This window comes from Nanorana parkeri, unplaced genomic scaffold (genome assembly GCF_000935625.1).
Source record: "Nanorana parkeri isolate BGI_ZX_2015 unplaced genomic scaffold, ASM93562v1 scaffold468, whole genome shotgun sequence".
Lineage (NCBI taxonomy): Eukaryota > Metazoa > Chordata > Amphibia > Anura > Dicroglossidae > Nanorana > Nanorana parkeri.
The window spans coordinates 61959-84400 of NW_017306736.1; the positions used below are offsets into that span (position 1 = coordinate 61959).

General features: G+C 42.2%; 1 protein-coding gene across 1 annotated transcript in view; it reads left to right on the top strand.

The window, feature by feature from the left end:
* The window catches only part of MRPL45 (mitochondrial ribosomal protein L45), a 188268-nt gene that overhangs the window by 48003 nt on the left and 117823 nt on the right, over positions 1-22442 (top strand). Inside the window, exon 4 of the mRNA XM_018560593.1 lies at positions 4067-4165. Within this exon, the coding sequence (XP_018416095.1) occupies positions 4067-4165 (99 nt within the window). The remainder of the gene's footprint in view (positions 1-4066; positions 4166-22442) is intronic.

Genomic DNA, 22442 nt, shown 5'->3' on the forward strand with positions numbered 1-22442 from the left:
GGCTAGGATCCGAGTCAAAGGCTCACTCTCCCCTAGCTGGCTCACTCTCCCCTAGCTGGCAACCAATCAGCTTATCTCTTCAGTTTGTTCAGTTAAGGTTTGGAAATGAAAGAGAGAAGCTGATTGACTGCCATGCACAGCTGCTCCGATTTTTGTTTGTTCCAGTTTTGATAAATTCTCCTCTGGGCATATTTATAAAGCCAGTTGATCTGACAGTTACCAAAGATTCACTTTGGGTGAATTGTCCAGGTTCATGCATTTTAAATGAATGTGATTTATTCACCAGTGAATGTTTGGTGAAAGTCATATAAATGTGCCCCTTTATTTCCTTCAGGCATGGGGGGCACAGTTCAGGACTCTGCCGCTCTTGAAATATCAATTTCAATACATGGTACATGTTTGTAGGTCAGTCATGCTTAGTTTTTGTGTGCAGTGATCAGTTTTTTATCTGCAGCCTAGCACCATAAACATGATCCGTAGTACTGGAGACATTATGTAATATGTACATAACATGTAGTTGTACTACGGATCATTTAACCCATTCATGTTATCAGGTCAGAATTGTAAATCTACAGCAGTTCATTCTTTTATGTAGCACACATACAGTACATTTAGAATGCACTGCAGCAGTAGATTTACAATTCTGCACTGCTAATCTGGGTTAAATGATCCGTAGTACAACTGCATGTTATGTACTATTATTTACTATGGATCATTTAACCCATTCATATTAGCAGAGGATAATTGTAAATCTATATGCACTGTATATGTGCTACATATAGAATGCACTGCAGCAATAGATTTACTATTCTGCACTGCTAACATGAATGGGTTAAATGATCCATAGTACAGCTACATGTTATGTACTATGGATCATGATTTAACCTATTCATGTTAGCAGGGGATAATTGCGAGCGCCTCCCACAAGCTGAGCACTGAGACGCGATGCAGCGATCCTGGCCAGCGCCGACCACCAGAGGCACCGTGTGAGGCTACAGGGATCGGAGTGAACTGTGAGTGAGGGAAGCTGGGACAGGGCTGGCTGTAAATCTATTGCTATAGTGTACTGGACGTGTGTAATGTATATGTAGCACACATATACAGCACACACCTCTACTACACTCCAGCAATAGGAGTTACAATTCTCCGCTGCTAACATGAATAGGTTAAATCATGATCCATAGTACAGAACATGTAGTTGTACTATGGATCATTTAAAGTTACCTGTCCCTTTTTTTTTTAAATTAAGTATCGGTAATTGGTATCGGCAAGTACATGAGGGGAAGTACTTGTACTTGGTCCTGAAAAAAGTGGTATCGAGACATCCCTATTATAGAGGCTTGATAAGATAAAGATAACAAATTTGTGTGGACCTCTAGGGCTGGCTGTAAATCTATTGCTATAGTGTACTGGACGTGTGTAATGTATATGTAGCACACATATACAGCACACACCTCTACTACACTCCAGCAATAGGAGTTACAATTCTCCGCTGCTAACATGAATAGGTTAAATCATGATCCATAGTACAGAACATGTAGTTGTACTATGGATCATTTAAAGTTACCTGTCCCTTTTTTTTTTTATTAAGTATCGGTAATTGGTATCGGCAAGTACATGAGGGGAAGTACTTGTACTTGGTCCTGAAAAAAGTGGTATCGAGACATCCCTATTATAGAGGCTTGATAAGATAAAGATAACAAATTTGTGTGGACCTCTGGAGTCAAATGCATGGGGAGATCTTTCTCCCATCTTGATAAGAACCCCAGCGGGGATGTGGTGTCTTCCCCAATTAGGAGTTTGTGACAAAAGGAGAGTGAATGTCGTGCTTGACCATTGCTAGTGCATTCTTGTTCGAAGGGAGATGGCGCACTATAAAACTCGTGAGCTTCCAGGAGTGAGCGCAGGAAGTGACTTAGCTGCATCTTACGCCAGAAGTCAAGACTGGCGCTTGTTCTTATTTATTATGTTCGCCTTATGAACATTACAGTGAACTTAAAGTGACACCATGGTAACTCTTACAGATGCACCGAAATAGAAATTTAAAAACCGAAATAGAAAAAAAATTGTCAGACCGATACCGAAAATGTTTTTATATTAATTTTTTTCAGTTTTAAAATATTTTATTTTTATTTTTTATAAACTTTTAGATTTTAATTATTTTTATTCATTTTTTATTTCATCTTTATTTTTTACTTTTAGTGGCTTTGGGGAAATATTAGGGGTCAAAACAGACCCCTGATATTTCCCTTTTAAAATGGAAAAAGAGATTGAGAACGCAGAGTCCTCAATCTATTTTTCTGTATCCCCTGTTATCAATGAACAGGAATCCTCTGAGTGTTTCTGTTCATTGATAACTTGAGAATATAGTATGTTTACTATAACCACAATTATGAATGAACAGGAGTGGATATAGGTCACTTCCATTCATTCATAATTGAGGATATAGTAAACATACCATATCCTCAATTATTTACAAACACTCAGCGATCGCTGAGTGTTTGTAGCCTGCTCTCCTCTCTGACACACACTGTCGCAGGAGGCTGAGTGAGCGGTGCGAGAGGAGAGCCCAGCCTCCTGTGACAGCGCTGTTTTCCGCCCCCACACCACTCTGCTGCACTGTGATAGGCGGCCGATTGGTGTGGAAGGAGAGACACCTGGCCGCTCACAGCGCTCTTGTCCCGCTCTGCCGGCTGTCACTTTCTCTCCTCCCCGCTGGGGCACAGAGCACCGCCCAGGGGGAAGGAAAAATCTCAGATGCGCCGATGTATCGGCAGGAAAATGGCACTTTCGGCCGAAATTGCACTTAGCCAAAAGTGCCATTTTCGGCCGATATATTGGTGCGTCCCTAGTAATTATTGACCAGAACTCCTGCTTGACATTCTGTCCTCACTGCCTGTACTTTGTTATTGGTAGATCATTATGATTGGTGGTCTTACTGGCCAGTTGCATGGGAGAGAACTAGGCCAGTTATTTGAACCAGATATCCAGTCAATTTGTTACTAGAGCATTCTCAGAATTTGAGGGTGCTCAGTGACTGAGCTCAGATGACATACCAGTAACATGAGGTGCCAGCTATGCAGCACCAGTATCAGTTAAGTGTCACTTCCGTTTCATCGTAAACGATAGAGACTAATCATTTTTATTACTTTGACCCTGAACAGCCCCATTAATGATAAGTAAAGCAGTGCTATCGGTATCTGGGAAGCAACACAGAAGGGACAATCTGTTTTTCTGGATATATATCACACATCAGAGAAACCTGGGATATATAGTCGGAGAACAGTTTTGTGTAGTAAACATTCTAGAAGAACTTATTAGAGAAATATATTCTATGCAAGACTTGACAAACCTAACCTTGTCAGTTATCTGGGATTTGTGAGTCCTTCATGGTCAGTTGCTTTGTCCCTTGACCTGTGTCCCCTGTGTTCCCTGTGTTAGGCAAATGCTGCTGCCCAAACAAATGTAAGCTGTTGACTTGCAAATCTCCTTGGGCTTCTTTAGTAGGCTGGATCTGGAGCATCCGACGTCTAAGTAACATTTATATACACAAGGGGACTACCCCCATTACCGTAAAGGTAGTAATAAATGTGCAGGGCTTTCCCAATAGTGAGGATTACAACAGACTTCCTCATTACTGTATAAACTGGATCAAAAAGGATGATTTTCTTTATTTTTTGTGGGTTGGAAAAGGCAGGGTATTTTTCACTCCTGTGTAGATGCTTAAAGGAGAACTATGAGGTGAGTGCTTTTCACTCACCTCTTACCCACGTTTTCAAGCTTTCCCTCTCTACTGGAATCTTTCCTACCCCACTCAAACATGCACTAGTCACCCCAATACCCCAAAAACCTTCACTGGACCCTACCAACCTCAATAATTTCAGACCTATCTCCTTACTCCACATCTATAACTACATCCATCCAGGGTAACATCCTAATGCAACCTGACCCCAACACAAACATATAAGAGGATTAAATGTCACTATGCTGGCAGTAATGTACTGTACATAATTTTTAATATTCCATGACTTTCTAGTTTGAAGTTTGTGCACTTTTCTTTTCCCAGAATTCGGAGAGTCAAAAACTATGATGAGGAGTTTAGTACCAAGTCCTTTCCAGAGAAAGCTCAGGAAATCTTCATTACTGCACACAAGTACCTGACTCTGTGAGTAGTTGTTGTCTTTATAATAATCCTTTTGTGGCTTTGTTTTGTGTTCTTCCTTTAATTCCCCCTCTTAGCAGTGTCACTCCACGAAGCCAATTATCGCATTTGAGCCAAAAGTAATACAACCTTGGATTATTTACTTTCAGCACAAACAGTAGGTTTGAGCTGATGGAACCTCTAATAGGTCTTAAAGTGGACCTTTACCCCCTTTCACAAAAAATTGCATCAGCATGCAGCCATGCAAGCTGATATGAAATTATCTTGCATCCATTAGCTAAATAAACATGACTATGTTTACTTTCAGTGGCTTGCAAAAGTATTTTTCCTGTTTTGTTGCATTACTACCTGGAATTAAAATTAATTAGGTGGCCAAGCAACGAAGTTGCTTGACACCTATTGTATCTGTTCAGATTATTATTAGGTGGCCAAGCAACGAAGTTGCTTGACACCTATTGTATCTGTTCAGATTATGATTATTATTATTTTTAGGTGGCCAAGCAACAAAGTTGCTAGACCCCTATTGTTATTGGTAAGATTATTATTATTTTTATTATTATTATTATTAGGTGGCCAAGCAACGCAGTTGCAAGGACACCTATTGTTATTTGTAAGATTATTAGGTGGCCAAGCAACAAAGTTGCAAGGACACCTATTGTATCTGTTCAGATTATTATTATTAGGTGGCCAAGCAACGAAGTTGCAAGGACACCTATTGTATCTGTTAAGATTATTATTATTATTCCGCCACTTTTTCAAATGCCTGTAACAAGTGCTCTGTTAGTCAAAAACTCATGAAACTTTGCACAATGGTAGAGCCCTATGTTCTGCAGAACTTATTGCAATATAAAGGTCATAGGTCACATGATGTGGCAGCCATCTTAGTTTTTGCGACAATTTTTGCAAATATTCAGAAACCTGTATCTTCAGAACGGCTAAAGCTACAGATGTACAACTTGCTCTTTGAGCTTATGCTTTGCTCTGTTGCCACATGGTATTCATTAAAGCTCTATTGGTCACATGGTTTGGCAGCCATTTTGGATTTTGCAATATTCTGCCAACAACTTAAACTCTGAAACCCTTTATCAGATTTACTCAAAACTTTGCACATATGTCCAGGGCGACCTCTTCTACCAGGGTTGTAGAAACTGGCCCGATTCCAAAAACAAAATGGCCGCTGCAAGCCAATCATGTTTATATAGTGTTATTATTGTTATGGCCTTTTTTTTAAAAGCCTCTTATTGGCGCACTGTTACTCATAAACTCATGCATCTTGGCCCAATGGTAGAGCTCTGTGCTATGCCTAATCTTCTGCAACATAATGGTCATAGGTCACATTGCCTGGCAGCCATCTTGTTTTTAGTTGATTATATTCAGCTACATATTTAAACATCCGTTTCTCAGGAACTATTACAGCTACAGATGGACAAATTGCTGTTTGAAGTCATGGGGAGCTCTATACTCATAACTGATCATTACAAGTCAATTGGCCACATGGTTCGGCGGCCATATTGAATTGTCAAATTGAACAACGCTCTTTTTTTCAAATGCTAATTATTGCCACATCGTTATGTAAAAACGCATGACATTTGGCACAATGGTAGAGAATGGTGCTGTTTGAAATCTTTGTCAACATAAAAGTCATAGGTCGCATGCTCTGATCTTGGTTTAAGCAAACCTATTTTGAACAATTTTCAAACATCTGTTTTTTTCATAACCGCTAAAGCTACACATATATAAATTGCTTTATATGGAGATGCATAGCTCTGCAATCATATGTTTGTTACAAGTAACGTGACCACATGGTTTGGCAGCCATTTTGGATGGTGCAATATTCTGCAAACAACTTAAACTCTGAATCCATTTATCAGAATAACACAAAACTTTCCACATACATCCAGGGCGACCTCTTCTACCACGGTTGTAAAACCAGGCCCGATCCCAAAATCAATATGGCCGCCACAAGCCAATCACTTTTTGACATTGCATCCAATTGCAATAACGTGTATTTATCACTAGTGAAGTATGTTAAACTTGTTATACATATGATAACTCAACATCATAACTGCCAAATACAATATGGCTTCCAGAGGTCACCAAGGTCGGCGGGCCATTTTGAATTTGAATTTTTTTTATAGTTCATAAAATCATGTCCTACTTTTTCTCTCTCTAACTACAATATGTTCTCATGTGCTATGACAGGCTCTACTGCTTGGCCACCTTTATTGCTGCTTGCAGCTATATTATTTATTATTATTATTCTGCCGCTGCTTTCAAATGCCTGTAACAAGTGCCCTGAAAGTCAAAAACTCATGAAACTTTGCACAATGGTGCAGACCTGTGCTCTGCAGAACTTATTGCAATATAAAGGTCATAGGTCACATGATGTGGCAGCCATCTTGTTTTTTGGGACAATTTTTGCAAATATTCAGAAACCTGCATCTCCAGAACCGCTAAAGCTACAGATGTGCAACTTGCTGTGTGTTCTTATGCTTTGATCTGTTGCCACATGAGCTCATTGTAGCGCTATTGGTCACATGGTTTGGCAGCCATTTTGGATTGTGCAATATTCTGTCAACAACTTAAACTCTGAAACCTTTTATCAGAATAACTCAAATCTTTGCACATATGTCCAGGGTGACCTCTTCTACCACGGTTGTAGAAATGGGCCCGATCCCACAATCAAAATGTCCACTGCAATTTACAACTGAACATTACAAGTCAATTGGTCACATGGTTCGGCGGCCATATTGAATTGTGTCAAATTCGACAAATATTTTTATTATTTTGATGCTTTTAAAAAAAAAAAAAAAAGAGCTACTTATTGCCACACCGTTATGTAAAAACATGAAATTTGGAACAATGGTAGAGGACTGTGCTGTGTTTAATCTTTGTCAACATAAAGGTCATAGGTCGCATGCCCTGGCGGCCATCTTGGTTTACACAAACCTATTTTTGACAATTTTCAAACATCTGTTTTTTCATAACCGCTAAGGCTACAGATATACAAATTTCTTGGTGAAGATAAGCTGAGTGATGCACTCATATATGTTTATTACAAGTCATGTGACCGCATGGTTTGGCAGCCATTTTGGATTGTGCAAAATCTGCAAATAACTTAAACTCTTAAACCATTGATTAGAATAACGGAAAACTTTCCACATATATCCAGGGCGACCTCTACTAACTCGGTTGTAAAACCAGGCCCGATCCCAAAATCAATATGGCCGCCACAAGCCAATCACTTTTTGACATTGCATCCAATTGCATAAATGTGCATTTATATCACTAGTGAAGTATGTTAAACTTGTTATACATATGATAACTCAACATCATAACTGCCAAATACAATATGGCTTCCAGAGGTCACCAAGGTCGGCGGCCATTTTTTTTTGTAATTAATAAAATCATGTTTTTTTTTTTTTTTTTTTTTCCCTCTAACTGCAATATCTTCTCCCTATCGCTATGACCGGCTCTACAGCTTGGCCACCTTTTTATTGCTGCTTGCAGCTATATTTTTTGTTTGAATTGCATGAAATTGGCATAAACAGAATAGTCCAAAATGGTGATGAAAAATCAAGAGAATACGGTAACTTGTTTTAAAAAAATTGATAAAATAAAAAAACAGGAAAGTGGTACGTGCATATGTATTCATCCCCTTTGCCATGAAGCCCGACCTGTGTGAAATCTAAGTGTCACATGATCTCAGTGTATATATACACCTGTTCCGAAAGACCCTAGAGTCTGCAACTACACTGATGAAGCAGCACCACCAAGCAAGCTGCACCAAGCAGCTCTCCAAACAGGTCAGGGACAAAGTTGTGGAGTAAAGTTGGGTTATAAAAATATCTGCAAAGCTTTGGACATCCCACTGAGCACCATTAAATTAATTATTAAAAAATGGAAAGGATATAGCACCACAACAAGCCTGCCAAGAGAGGGCTGCCCATTAAAACTCATGGACCAGGCAATTAGGGCATTAATCAGAGAGGCAACAAAGAGACCAAACAACCCTGAGGGAGCTGCAAAGCTCCACAGTGGAGAGTGGAGTATCTGTATCCATAGGATACCTTTTAAGCTGTACACTTCAAAGAACTGGCCTTCATGGAAGAGTGGCCAGAAAAATGCCACTGGTTACAGGAAGAAAATAAGCAAACACGTTTGCTGTTCTACAAAAGTCATATAGAAGAAGGTACTCTAGTCAGGTGAGACTAAAATTTAAGCTTTTTAGCCTTCAAGGAAAACGCTATGTCTGGCGCAAACCCAAGACCTCGTCATCCTGAGAACAGCATCCCCACAGCGAAGCATAGTGGTGGCAGTATCATTCTGTGGGGATGTTTTTCAATTGCAGGGACTGGTAAACTGGTCAGAATGTAGGGAATGACGGATGGCGCTACATACAGGGAAATTCTTGAGGGAAACCTGTTTGTCTGCCAGAGATTTGAGATTGGGATGGGGGTTCACCTTCCAGCAAGACAATAACCCCAAGCTTACTGCTAAAGCAGCACTCGAATGGTTTAATGGGAAGCATTTAAATGTCTTGGAATGGGCTAGTCAAAGCCCAGACCTCAATCCAATTGAGAATCTGTGGCATGGCTTAAAGATTGCTGTTACCAGCAAAACCACCTTAAAGGAGCTGGAGCAGTTTTACCTTGAAGAATGGGCAAAAATCCCAGTGGCTAGATGTGCCAAGCTTTATAGAGACCTACCCCAAAATACTTGCAGCTGTAATTGCTGCAAAAGGTGGCTCTACAAAGTATTGACTTGGCCATACTGACCAGGTAGGCTTCCTACCGCGCAGAGATGCTAAGGATAATACAGTCAGGGTACCCTAGTAAGGATGGGAATCAGGCAATGCTTCTCTACAGGAAACTTAATCTCCTCTGCTGCAATTAATACCTCCATATCTGCCTCGACACATGCTGAAGATGCAGCATACATGAACTACTGTTAGTTGCTATGAGCTCATTCCTTCTCAGTGGAACCGCAAGTATCAACTAAAGTTGCCAATAATATACAACATGGCTCAAAATTTTAAGTCCTGAGCTACTTGCCAGGCCTTAAGAGTCACTAGCCTCCAGTTTCCCCACCTAATCCTTACCCTGCCCCAGCCTTAACTCTGCTTCTAAACACACCCTCTTAAATAATCTTATGATAGTTGCTGCTTGTAAACGTCAGATTAGGGATTCCTGCTGCAGGAATCTCTAATCACACCTGAAATATACTGTAGGTGTGAATGAGACCTAATATACACGTACACTAAAGGTGCCCATACACCTGCCGATTATCGTACGATAGTTGTGGGTGATCTCGCCATCGTACGATAATCGGCAGGTGTACGGGCAGCGTGCGATCGCTTCTACTGTAAGCAGTGGTGTATTTTGGTTTTGTGCTGCCCTAGGCAAGACTAAACTCGGGCCCCCCCATCTAAAATTGCCCCACCCCTTCCTGTTTAAGACCCACCCCCTCTTCTGTAAACTCCACCCCTTCCTATTTAGGCTCCAATAAATAAAACTATAAACACTTCTAACTTAAAGTGAATAAATACTGAATATATACTTTGCAGCCCTCTCTCTCTTACCATTTGGGACATAGCTAGAACAGAGGTATGTTCTGCAGAAGAACTTATGAGGTATGAACGAAAGTGGAGGTACTCATCAACAAAGCACTCCTGTTCCAAGTCTTTGCTGTAGAGAGTACACAGCTTATTTGCATGCTGGGATATTTCTGAAGGCTCAGTTTTTGATAGGTCTGTAATGAATTTCAAATTTCCAAAGAAAGAGTCATATGCAGTTTTTCTTCTCACAAGCTCAGCAACCAAGTTGTCACAAATTACATAAAAGGTATTTATCCCGAACTTTTCTCGAGCTTCCTCTACTTGTGTCTGGAAGTTTCTGAACTTTTCCTCGCTTGTATACCTTTCCTCTTAATCTCATAGTCCTTGACAGTTGATTTTTCCATTGCTGTAGCTTCATAAGTTGTGAACATTTCTCTGGTGTCGTGAACAAACTGGATCAGTGACTCATACAGCTCCAATACAATTCCAACATCAATGTCAATGCTTTGGAGTTTTTTGCTAACTGCACCAAATCTTTCTAGGACAGTACCCCACAAACCACTCATGAGTGCAGTCTCCAGACGTCGTATTTTACACAGTAGACCTTCAGCTTCCTTGCGTGCTCCTACTGCCTCTGTGGTATTGTCCTTAATTGCTGTTAAGGCTTGGACTACGTACGTCCAATTACGATTTGAGCTCCGATAGGCATCTTCCCTGGCTGACCACCGTGTGTCAGATAATCTCTATAATGACCAGACATATTGCTTGCATTGATTGACCACGACAATTGGCAATATTAAGATCATATGACTGAAGAGTGGTGAGGACCACATCAGCCAGTTCCGATTTATGTCCAGGATTTGGAATGAATTGTAGAAAACGCTCAATCGGCAAGCCATCATTCTTGACATACCTTAAGATGAAGGCCAGTTGATCCATGTGGGAGCTATCAGGTGTTGAATCGACAATGATAGAATAATATTTCACTGCCTTTGCCTCCTTAACTATCTGCTTTGTAACAGTATCAGCCATAAGCTGAATGAAATTCTCACAGGTGGCAAATGAGAGGTAAGATGTGACTCCTTTTCCTGCATTGCCATAACGGGCAATGTGTTCAGCTAAAAATGGGTCAAATTCTGAAAGAAATTCAAACATCATCATGTAGTTTCCGTTGTGTGTGGAACCAAAACGGTCATCTTTCCCTCTGAAAGCAATTCCTCAAGTGCCTTAACAGCAGCAACAACTCTTTTTAACACATTTCTCTAATATTGGATTTTCTCCGAACGCTGCTTTGTAAGACTTTAATCAATTCTCCCTAATGTACATGCTCCTTGATTTTAAAGAGAGCACACATGGTTTGTGTTCAGCTGAACGCTCGTGTTAATTTAATCGAGCTGTGCCATTTTTCCAGTCATTGAAGCCACTCTTTGCCAACTGGGATTTGCCACCAAACAAACTGCATGGAGCACAAAACACTACTCCGTTGCTTTTGGAGTAAACCAAATAGCTCCTTTTTTGTTTCTCTCCATTAAAGTTTTCTTTTACAAACAGGTGTTTGGTTAGCATCCTAGAAGTGTTGGCATATACCCTTCTAGACTGTGTGAAGTCCAGATGGTCATTTTGAATTATTCCATGTTTAGTCACATGTTCTTGGGTATAATCATTTAAAACACATTCAGCAGGGTCAGAGCTCACACCTCCTAGTATTTCAGGATCATCAAATTCTCTTGAACTCGAAGGTCCTCCCATCAGATTTAGAAGGCTCAGTTTCACTGACAATATTATTGATATTACTGTTAGCTTCTGAAGTGTCATAACTGCATGTGGCAACTACATCAGTTTCACAAATGTCAGCAGTTAATTCTTCAACCACCCTGCCCAGTAGTAGATGAGGCCACAGGTTTGGTGAAAAACAGATACATTTTTCCTGTCTGTTCAATCTCCCTGGCTTGTTTTTCACTCCTTATTTTGGCATTTTTTTTGTACCCTGCTCCGCTTAGCCTTTTTCGCCCGTCACTCATGGCTGCTAAGGATAGTACCAATGCTGATTGCGTTAGCTGCGTTTTATGTAAGAGTACTTACATATTTGACTATTAACACTTACCTAAATTATAGTCAAGTTTTGCCAATACAAATAACCTGTAAATACAAATATAGGTTGCTCTATTAGTGTAGCCATTTATCCAACTGTCCATCCAGAGCCGCCATTTATAGACCAGATACATCCTAAATATAGATCCATTTATCCAACTGTCCATCCAGAGCCGCCATTTATAGACCCGGATACATCCTAAATATAGAGCCATTTATCCAATTGTCCATCCGGAGCCGCCATTTATAGACCAGATACATCCTAAATATAGAGCCATTTATCAAACTGTCCATCCAGAGTACATTTAGGTATCTATAAGAGGTTCTGGATTGAAAGTTGACACCAGGGACACCAAGGACTGATCTGCATATTTCTACTTACTGCTTATACGGTATAACCCCATTTTTTGATCTCAGAAGATGTGTGAATATCTTTTGCAATAATATACTTCAAACTAGGGACCGAATACAAGCACCAATACTTTTCCTCAAGTACTCGCCGATACCAATGATCAATATCTTTTTTTGTTGTTGCGTGTCATGTGACGGTTTTCTAAAACAATACAGACTAATAATGCCAGGGCATGGTCACAGCTGCACCCTAGGTAGTTCCGCAACTGACTCCAAACTTTTCTAGAGTCTACAAATCACAACGATACATTATACAGCAATGCAGAATAATACAATCAGCTAGAGAGGACTACAAATCCCAGCACTACATTATACAGCAATGCTGAATGGCAATCGGCTATACAGCACTACAAATCCCAGTAATACATTATACAGCAATGATGAATGGCAATCGGCTATACAGCACTACAAATCCAAGCAATATATTCTACATAATTGCAGGATAATATGAAGTTACATACTCCTGTGCTGTTTTTGGGTGCCGGCCTGATGTATCCAGCGGAGGATCTCAGGTGGCAGTGCGGGGTTTCAGGAGGCTGTGCAGGTTCTATGGTGGGCTGTGTGGACTCTCAGGTAGCTATGTGGGGTCTCTGGTGGCTGTGTGGACTTTCAGATGGCTATGTGGGGTCTCTGGTGGCTATGCCATCAGGTGGGCTGTGCAGGTTCTATGGTGGGCTGTGGCGAGAGCTCCGTCCCTTCCATCTCCCTCCTGGTCACAGCCCCGCACTCTCCATCCTGGACGGGCACTACCTGGTGGTGTACCAACATTGCGAATGCTTATACCTTGGTCACCTCGATCCTCTCCAGAGGCCACCTTCTCTCCGGTCCCCGGGCTCACATGTAAGTGCCAATTTTCCTGGTTTTTTTTGCAGAGACAGGGAGTCTCCAGTGTGTGAATATATACTACCAAGGTTTTTGCACTCTTTTGTGTTTCTATACATCTGTAAGCAGCAGTCCACATGTAATCATATATGATACTATTACATGCGGTTTGGAATTAATCACTACCATGCGTCCAGGGACAATGACCGCATGTAATAGTATCACATACGCTTACATGCGGAGTGCCACCAGACTGTCACTTACAGATGTGGCTGCTGTCACCTGGTCATTAACTTGAATGGTTAACAGCAGCCACTTCGAAATGGGAGATTTGGGATTCCTGCTGCAAGTTTACAAAATCGCACATTCATGCATAGTGTGAATGTAGCTGAATTACTGTGCATGTCATAGCAGAAAAGAAATGAGACCTGACCTGTGTACAGTGCTCACGCGTCACTTTCACAGTCTGTTCTTCTCCGTTTTGCACTTTCAGCTTCCAGTGTCTGAGACTCTCCTGTGATTTGGACTTCAGATCTTCTTTCTTATTCTCGGCCTCCAGGCGCTGAGCATCTACCTGCTGCAGTTTAGCCAGATACCCGTCCGCCTCCTGGACCGCCCCCTCCAGCTGCTGGCCTATTAGAGTTGTGGCTCTCTGTCTAACTCCTTTCCCTCTCCCAGGTCTCGTAGCGGCAAGAATTGCGGATGCATCCCAGCAGGACCTGTCCGCCTGTCATAAGGTGGCAACCCAAAGGGCAAATTTAAACCAATTGCTGTGCGTTCCAGAGCGGTAGCTGCTGGAACGCACAGCAATTGCACACTAAACTCCTCCCTTCGTTCTGGGGTGGGAAGGGGCATGGTGGTGCATTGAAGTCACGGCCCCTGCCTGCAGTGAGATCAGATGCATGGCAAAACATTTCATGAATCTGGTCCAGCGTGAACGCAAAAAAAATGCTGCATGCTCTATTTTTTTTACGTGCGCACTGGACCGGAACGCAGGCAATGTTGTGCCATGTGTTGGCTCGTACTGCGGGCAAGGTACATGACATTGGCGCCCCTAAACAAAGTGGGGAGTTTAGTGTGCAATTGCTGTGCGTTCCCGGAGCTACTGCTCTTGAACGCACAGCAATTGGTGTGAACTGGCATTAAAGCTCTTTCTGCGTCAGGGCCAGCCGCACGATCCCCGACTCCTGTGCTGACACACTGACTGACAGTAAAAACGTAAACCGCACATACAGTATCTCAGGGTCTGATGAGGAAGCTGTTCACTGAGAACGGCTGCGGCTTCCTCGTCAGACCCTGAGATATGAATGGTTCGAGCATTTACCTCGTCCGAAGCTGTCCCGCTCACTGTCCCCTCTGCCTGAGGGTGCTGCCCCCCCTGAAAAATGCTGCCCAAGGCAAACCCCTACTTTGCCTCGTGCTAGATACGCCCCTGACTGTAAGGTCGTACGACTTTCGTCTTCCAAGCACGCTGGAAAACCTGCCGAAAATCGTACGATTTTTGGAGGGTTGGTGGCGTGGTCGGAAGACTAATGCCGCACGGGCAAGTGTGCGCAAGCACACACTGCCAGCTCAGCATTGCAATCATCGGAATCCCTCCCCTCAGCGGAGAAGGGCTTGCGATGATCGCAAGTACGACCTGCCTGTCCAAGATGGGCGGGTCGTACGAGATTTTAATGACCTTACAACCATCGCAAGACGGAAGTCGTGCGATGGTTTTAAGGTGTATGGCCAGCTTAAAACACAATACACTGCTCAACAACGTTACACCCCCCACCCCCTGCACAAATATAATAATAAAATTCCCCCACAAAGCAGACCTCTGCAGCAGACCTCACTAATCACCACTCCCGCAAGTCAGGTACGTGTCCATAGGGACAATACTAGTAGCACATCATAGTGCAGACGTTGGGGTCTGATTTAGGACCGTTATTGTGGACGTTCTCTCTCTCCTCCGCAGTTGGGGTCTAGACACATATTTACAGTGTATTACACCTCGATGCCCGGAGGGAGACCTAGGAGGTCCAAAAAACAGCCACAGAAGCAACGGCCTGAGACTTGGAAATTTAAGATGGCTGAGGCAACTTCTCCTTCTCCCACACAGCAGATCCAGCCACGAGTCAGGCACAGTGATGTGGACGACTCCTCTGACTCTATGCACCGCACGCCAGTGAGTACAGACTCCTCTGATCAAAAATCACCTGTTTCTAGTGTCTCTCTTATTGAACGCACAATAGAGGAGATATTATCCACTCAGAGGGATTATACAGTTGACTACAAGCCCCCATGTGCACCGCAAGGCGACCATGTCTTAGGGGATATGGCCGATGACCATCCCCTGATTGCAAAACGATCTGATCTCCTAGACAAGGGGCTAGCTCGTACCGCAAAGCAAATTACAGCAGCTATTAAAGGGCTATACAGGAACTGGGTATTTGGATTGATGCCATTGAGCAAAAAGTAGATGCTACAGTTGTTCGCACCAATAAAAACACTGCTTATATTCAAACTGTACAGACTCAATTAGATGATGCTCTGGCTAAAATTGATGATCTTGAAAATCGGTCTCGGAGATGCAATTTTAGGATTAGAGGACTACCAGAATCTATTATCGATCTAGATACTACGGTCTGATTGTTTTTGAAGGACATTCTTCCTTGCATACCAGGCCACAAGCTTGAATTGGATAGGGTTCAGAGGGTGCTTATTGCACCCTGCCCTGATGGCCCTGCCCGTGATATTCTGGTTAAGCCACACTATTCCCAGATTAAAGAAATGCTGATGGTCAAAGCCCGGAATCTCCCTGACCTGCAGATTGCATCTCATCCGATACAAATTTTTGCGGACATTTCGCCTTACCATCCAGAAAATGAGAACCCTGAGGCCCCTTCAAATCTTGTCCAAGCATGCCATTAAATATACAGGTGAAACTCGAATAATTAGAATATCGTACAAAAGTTCATTTATTTCACTAATGCAACTTAAAAGGTGAAACTAATATATGAGATAGACTCATTACATGCAAAGCAAGATAGTTCAAGCCGTGATTTGTCATAATTGTGATGATTATGGCTTACAGCTCATGAAAACCCCAAATCCACAATCTCAGAAAATTACAATATTGTGAAAAGGTGCAATATTCTATGCTCAAATTGTCCCACTCTGATCAGCTAATTAAGCCATAAACCCTGCAAAGGGTTCCTGAGCCTTTAAATGGTCTCTGTCTGGTTCAGTAGGAATCACAATGATGGGAAAGACTGCTGACCTGACAGTTGTGCAGAAAACCATCATTGACACCCTCCATAAGGAGGGAAAGCCTCAATAGGTAATTGCAAAAGAAGTTGGATGTTCCCAAAGCGCTGTATCAAAGCACATTAATAGAAAGTTATGGAAGGGAAAAGTGTGGAAGAAAAAGGTGCACAAGCAGCAGGGATGACCGCAGCCTAGAGAGGATTGTCAGGAAAAGGCCATTCAAAAAGGTTTTTAATGAACTTTTGCACGATATTCTAATTCGAGTTTCACCTGTATTCTACTGAGTGCTGGTGATTCCTTTTCCTATATTGTGTCTGCATGGTGCCATCCGTGTTCATCACTACAAGCACCATTGTCCTTCATAGGCCTTGATTGCAAGGTGTGCAGAGGATTTCCCCTTCTATCAGAGATAACCCAGACATTTCAGGATTGGTACCAGGCCCTAGGACCCACAAAATAGCGGGGTATGTGGATGACCTACTGTTTATACTGACAATGCCCACGATCTCCCTTCCAAATCTGATGAACGAACTAGAGGCCTATGGTGAGACTTCGAACTTTACAATTAACCTCCAGAAATCCGAGGCCCTGAACCTCACAGTAGCCCCATTCACCCTGGCGGGCCTCCAATCTGCCTTTCCTTTCCGCTCCCATATTACCTACCTGGGGACAAAACTGCCCTGATCTGTCAAAGTATTCGAGGTGAATTTTCCGCCGCCGTGATCTGACCAGGTGGTCGGGCCGTACCCTTTTGTGGTTCTGGAGAAACAGTGTACTAAAGATGAATTCTCTTTCATGGCTACTCTACTTATTCCAAAACCTTGCCAGTGCACATCCCAATGACATTCCTGAAATATGTGCGGTGGGAATTTGCATCCTTTTTGGGTGAACGGATTTCACAGGTTGAACAAGTCCCTTCTGGCGCTGCCTAAATCCCGAGGGGGGATTGGTTTTCCGGACTGCAGCCGCTATCATTTGGCTGTGCACATGGCCCGGGCATTCCTCCCACTTGCCAATGGCGTGATTGCTGTGGACGACGCAACCTTTACCTGGGGAAATACTTATTCACCCACTCACAGGTGTCACAATCCACCTACTCAAAATTACGCCCACAGTACTTCCTGACAGTGCCTCTCCTTCCTTACTGATCCCTGTTGTGGGGGACCCAAACTTTGTACCTGGTATAGAGGACAGCTCATTTTCCCGCTTGGTGGAATCAAACCGGTTTCGGACCGGGCATTTCCGACCTCTCCGGGATTGTTTGAGCTTGGAATCACTGGCTAGTCTGGTTACACCCCCTCTGTTGCGATGGTAAAGCCCCCAGCTACGTAGCTTTATCTCTAGATCTAGCAATTCTCCACGTGCACACTTAACACTGTTTGAGGACATTTGTTTAGCTTGCAAGTACGTCGACCATGGGCTGTCTAAAGCCTATGCCCTCTTAACGCTAATAACTGATCAAGCTGAACCTAGCTTTTTAGCAAAATGGGAAGGAGACCTAGCCACTATATTAATGACCACATGTCCCCTTTTAAGGGAGATCCCCCATTATAACAATAATGCAACTATAACATAATATAAAATTCAATATTTTATTAAACCTCTCTAACAATATATAGAAGAAAACTTTAAAAATGTTGTATTGCACACTTAAATCCCTCGACTATCTATAAAAAGATGAGTTTGATAATTAGACTCCAAATGTCAGAAACTGCTAAAGATCAATTGCTGTATATAACTAATGTAAACCACAGACTCCTAGTATCCCATGTTGGGTAAAACATATGCAAAGGGTCCAATGTGATAGAAAGTATCCAACGATGAAGATGAGGACCATCCAGAGTCTCTCGTTTTTAAGCCAAGGTCTACCACATTTCCTCCCTTGTCGCAAAATATCAACATTTGGAACTTCGTAAGATGAGTGATATAATGACTGGTCTTTCCTATAAGGTTAGGGAGGACAGTCTCATACAAAATCAAAGGAGAACCCTTATCCCCCTGATCTCCCAAAAAACAAGGATATTGTGATAAAATCAGCTGACAAGGGGGAAATGTGGTTATAATGACTAAAGGGTATTACTGTGATATGGTCATGAGGATTTTGGAGAATAGGGAATGGAATAAACCGATAATGGCACCAGCGCTAATGGATTATCAACATGAATTGTTTGGAATTATAGAGGAGGCTTATGAGCCTAATGTCATTGATTAAGTACTTGTAATTTTTTTACGATTCATCACCCTAGAACACCAGTTATGTATGCTCTACCAATGGTGCATAAAAATATACATAAACCACCGGGACGTCCTATAATATCTAGTTGTGGCTCTTTAACCGAGAATATTAGTATATATGTAGATCATCTGCGTCCTCATGTAAAATCATTGACCTCATATGTAAAGGATACTCCACATTTGATCTCTCTGATTTAAGGACTTGGAGGTCCCGGATGGTACTTTGCTAGTTGGTTTGGATGTGGAAGCCTTGTATTCTTCAATACCACACTCCAAGGGTTTAAAGATGACAGAGAGTTTGGCCACTCTGGGCATTTTGGAGCGTGAACATAATGTGTTTGTGTTGAGATTGTTACATTTCATTGTGACACATGCTTTCTTGTCTGATCGGTATTACCTCCAAGTACAGGGAACAGCAATGGGGACTAGGTGTGCCCCGTCTTGTGCAAACCTGTACCTGGGGGGATGGGAGAATGACATTTGGGTCAGAGATGATCTATGTATGTACCTTTTGCTATGTTCTACTGTGATACATAGATATCTTCATGCTGTGGACTGGGGGGTTGGAGCTTTTAAAGATTGTTCATGTTTTAATTTTCATTGATTTGAACTTGAAAATCACCATGGAAGTAGATGAATTCAAACTTCCATTTCTGGACGTGACAATTTGTAAAAACAGATACTGTATACCAACTTGTTTAGGAAGAGCACTGCAGGTAATTTTGGAAGTCAGCAGTGCTCATACGATTTGCTTTAAAAAATAGTGTATGGACAATATTTACCTTTAAGACTAAATTGTTCCCTAGATGAGGGTTTTTGAGGTGGAAGCCATCAATTTAAGACAAAGATTGAGGCTAAGGGGATATTCCAAAAAATGTTGCCAAAGGCTTATAATAGGGTGAAAAAAGGTCATGGTTTGGTAAAATCAAAAAATAAAAATGATTATTTGGTTAGATGAATTCTTACTTATAATAGCCAACATCAAGCAATTTCTGATATTCTAATGAAACATTGGTATTGTTTATCCAGGGATTCTAGAATATCAATTTTATACACAGTAAACCATCTATCACGTATCGCAGATGTTCATCATTAAAGGATAAATTAGTAAAAAGTGAATTTAAGACCAATAAAAAAATCTGGATATTGTAGATACCCGGGAACTTATCAGTGCCAAAATGTACGTTTTTTTTGTAGATTTATTCATGTAGGATCACAGGTGGTGACCCCTAGGGGTCAAGTAATTCGTAGTAGACATTTTGCGAATTGCAAAACGGAGTTCTATACCTATTATTATGTCACTGTGATATGTTCTATGTTGGTAAAACTAAGAGGATGTTGAAAAAGAGGATCTCGGATCACTTGGCCGATGTTGTTGCCCATGATCTGAGTTCCGTGGTAGCGAGACATATAATTCAATCTCATGAAAGTAAAGCTCAGGGACGTTTTTTTGTCCTTGATCGTGTACACAAATCAAATTTAATATTGATTGTTACCTGTAAAAAGTTAACGGAGCAATTACAAGACTAATTGACTAGCTTAGTTTTTGGATTTAAACCACGTGTATGTAGTACAAGCACACTACGCCCCTCTGACAAAGCCCAGTTAGGGGAGAAACACGTAAGAGAGTAGCGTGGCGGCTGCTGCTTCCCTCGGCTCTTTGACACCTTGTTTGACTCTACCACATCTACAGTGTTTCCGATAGGACACTATGGCCTCGTTCACACCTGACCGTTTTGTAGGGCGTTCTACGCTCGACAAAACGGTCAAAAATATAAATTGCATTGTAGTCAATGCCCTCGTTCCCACCTAGGCGTATTTCCGCCCGTCCCTAACACCCTACAAAACGGCCCACGCCTGAAAAGGTCCCGGGACTACTTTGGGCCGTTTTGTAGGGCGTCGCGGTAAAAAAAGTGCGACGGTCGCGCGACAGACGTGCATATTACAATACGCCTAGGTGTGAATGGGGCCTATGAGTTACATTGTGGCCATTCGCAGATCCCTTGACGTGCTCCACATCTGATGTTTGGTTTGTCGGCACTTGCAGGAGAGTTAAGTATACGTATACTTGAAGTTTTGTACGGCCGTACACCATCTTTTACCTGCAATATTTCCTGCAATATTTCCTAGAAAGGATCCATCTTCATGGATATGGATGGTGTCTGTTGTTACACTTGATCCAGAGCATACAGTTCTATTTTTCACACCGAGGATGTGATACGATTTGGATCGTGACATTTGGATACTTTGTTTGACTAATGTGTGCTTCACACCGTCCTCCTTTTGATTATTTCTATTACATTCGACCCTTTGGATCCGTTTTACCCAACATTGGATACTAGGAGTCTGTGGATTACATTCGTTATATACAGAAATTGATCTTTAGCAGTTTCGGGCATTTGGTGTCTAATTATCAAACTCAATCTTTTTATAGATAGCCGAGGGATTTAAGTGTGCGATACAACATTTTAAAAGTTTTTTTCTATAGATTGTTCACTGTCTCAGGCCCGATATCGCACATCCCTGCTAATCCATCTGGTCAACGCAGACAGAGCCTGTATTCCTCTGTGCTGAAAAACTGTTGACCCACTCTCAGTGAAAATGTTCGTAGGGTGGACGAGATACGTGTGATGGAAGAGCTAACTGCGACCCTGCACCATGCAGATAGCACATTCTGGAAAACATTGTTCTACTGGTTCGAATACCTTTTACTCCCCAGAGTATCGTACACTTATGGTGGAGTGAAACCCCCGTGATATATTTGAGGAGATTACCGTATTTTTCCGTCTATAAGACGAAACCATGTATAAGACGCCCCCAACTTTTCTTACCCAAAATTCAGAAATCAATATTTTAAATGAAATTATGCATCACACTTACCTCTGGGCCAATCACTTGATTTCAGTCTCAAATGCATCAATGGTTTCTGGCAAGAAATCCAAGTCTTAAGCCTCTGCTCCAAGTTGGGCCATTTTGCTGGTTTTCCTCCAAGGCCTTCTTCTTTTTGGGCATCTTAACCTCCCTGGCGGTATGATTATTTTGATTTTCGTAATTTTTTTCGGATTTTTTTCGTTATTTTCTTCGTTTTTTTCGAATTTCCCGCCGGTTCCGCCCCCATGCGACGCGTCAGCTCGCAAGGGACGGAACCCGGAAGACAGATGCCGGCGCCGGCCGGAGGACACCGCACGGCTCGAGGGACAAGATAAGTAAATAATGTGGGATATTCCCGAGTTTAGCTCGGGGTATGGAAAAGTAACCCCGAGCTACACTCGGGAATACCGCCAAGGAGGTTAAGGAGTTGCTCTTCCTGTTTTCTCCACTGTCTGATCATACACTCAGTGGGAGGAGGTCCAAATTGTCTTTCTGCAGCTCTATTTCCATGCTCTTTTGCATAAGTGATTACATCCAGTTTAAATTTTGCAGAGTAAGCCAGCCGCTTTACAGGTTGTTTTTCATTTTCTGACATTTTTATGGTCACAGAATGCTACGACATTACCGATCTGGGCACTGTCTACACGCTCTCCCCAGCAACAGCTGACGTCAGGTACAAAAGATTATGATTGGAGGAGAACTGTTATCTTGTCTCTGCAATCCGAAGTTTCACTCGTGAGGCTAGTTTGCAGTAGTATAAGCACTTTCAGCAGTTTCGAAACCGCGGCCCCCGTGTATAAGACACACCCCTATTTTTATGTAAACATTTTTATGAAAAAGTAGCGTCTTATACACGGAAAAATACGGTATGTCCCACTGGGTTACGGACATGCTTAGAGATGCTTGGCCACTCGCCTTTCCCATGGTAGGCGGCAGTATACCCCTACCACCTACCCGGGTCTCTGCTGGATCCCTGCCTAATGTCTATATATCCTGAGCCCTTACTCTGGTTTCTGCTTTCTCTTTTCTTGGTTCTTATTC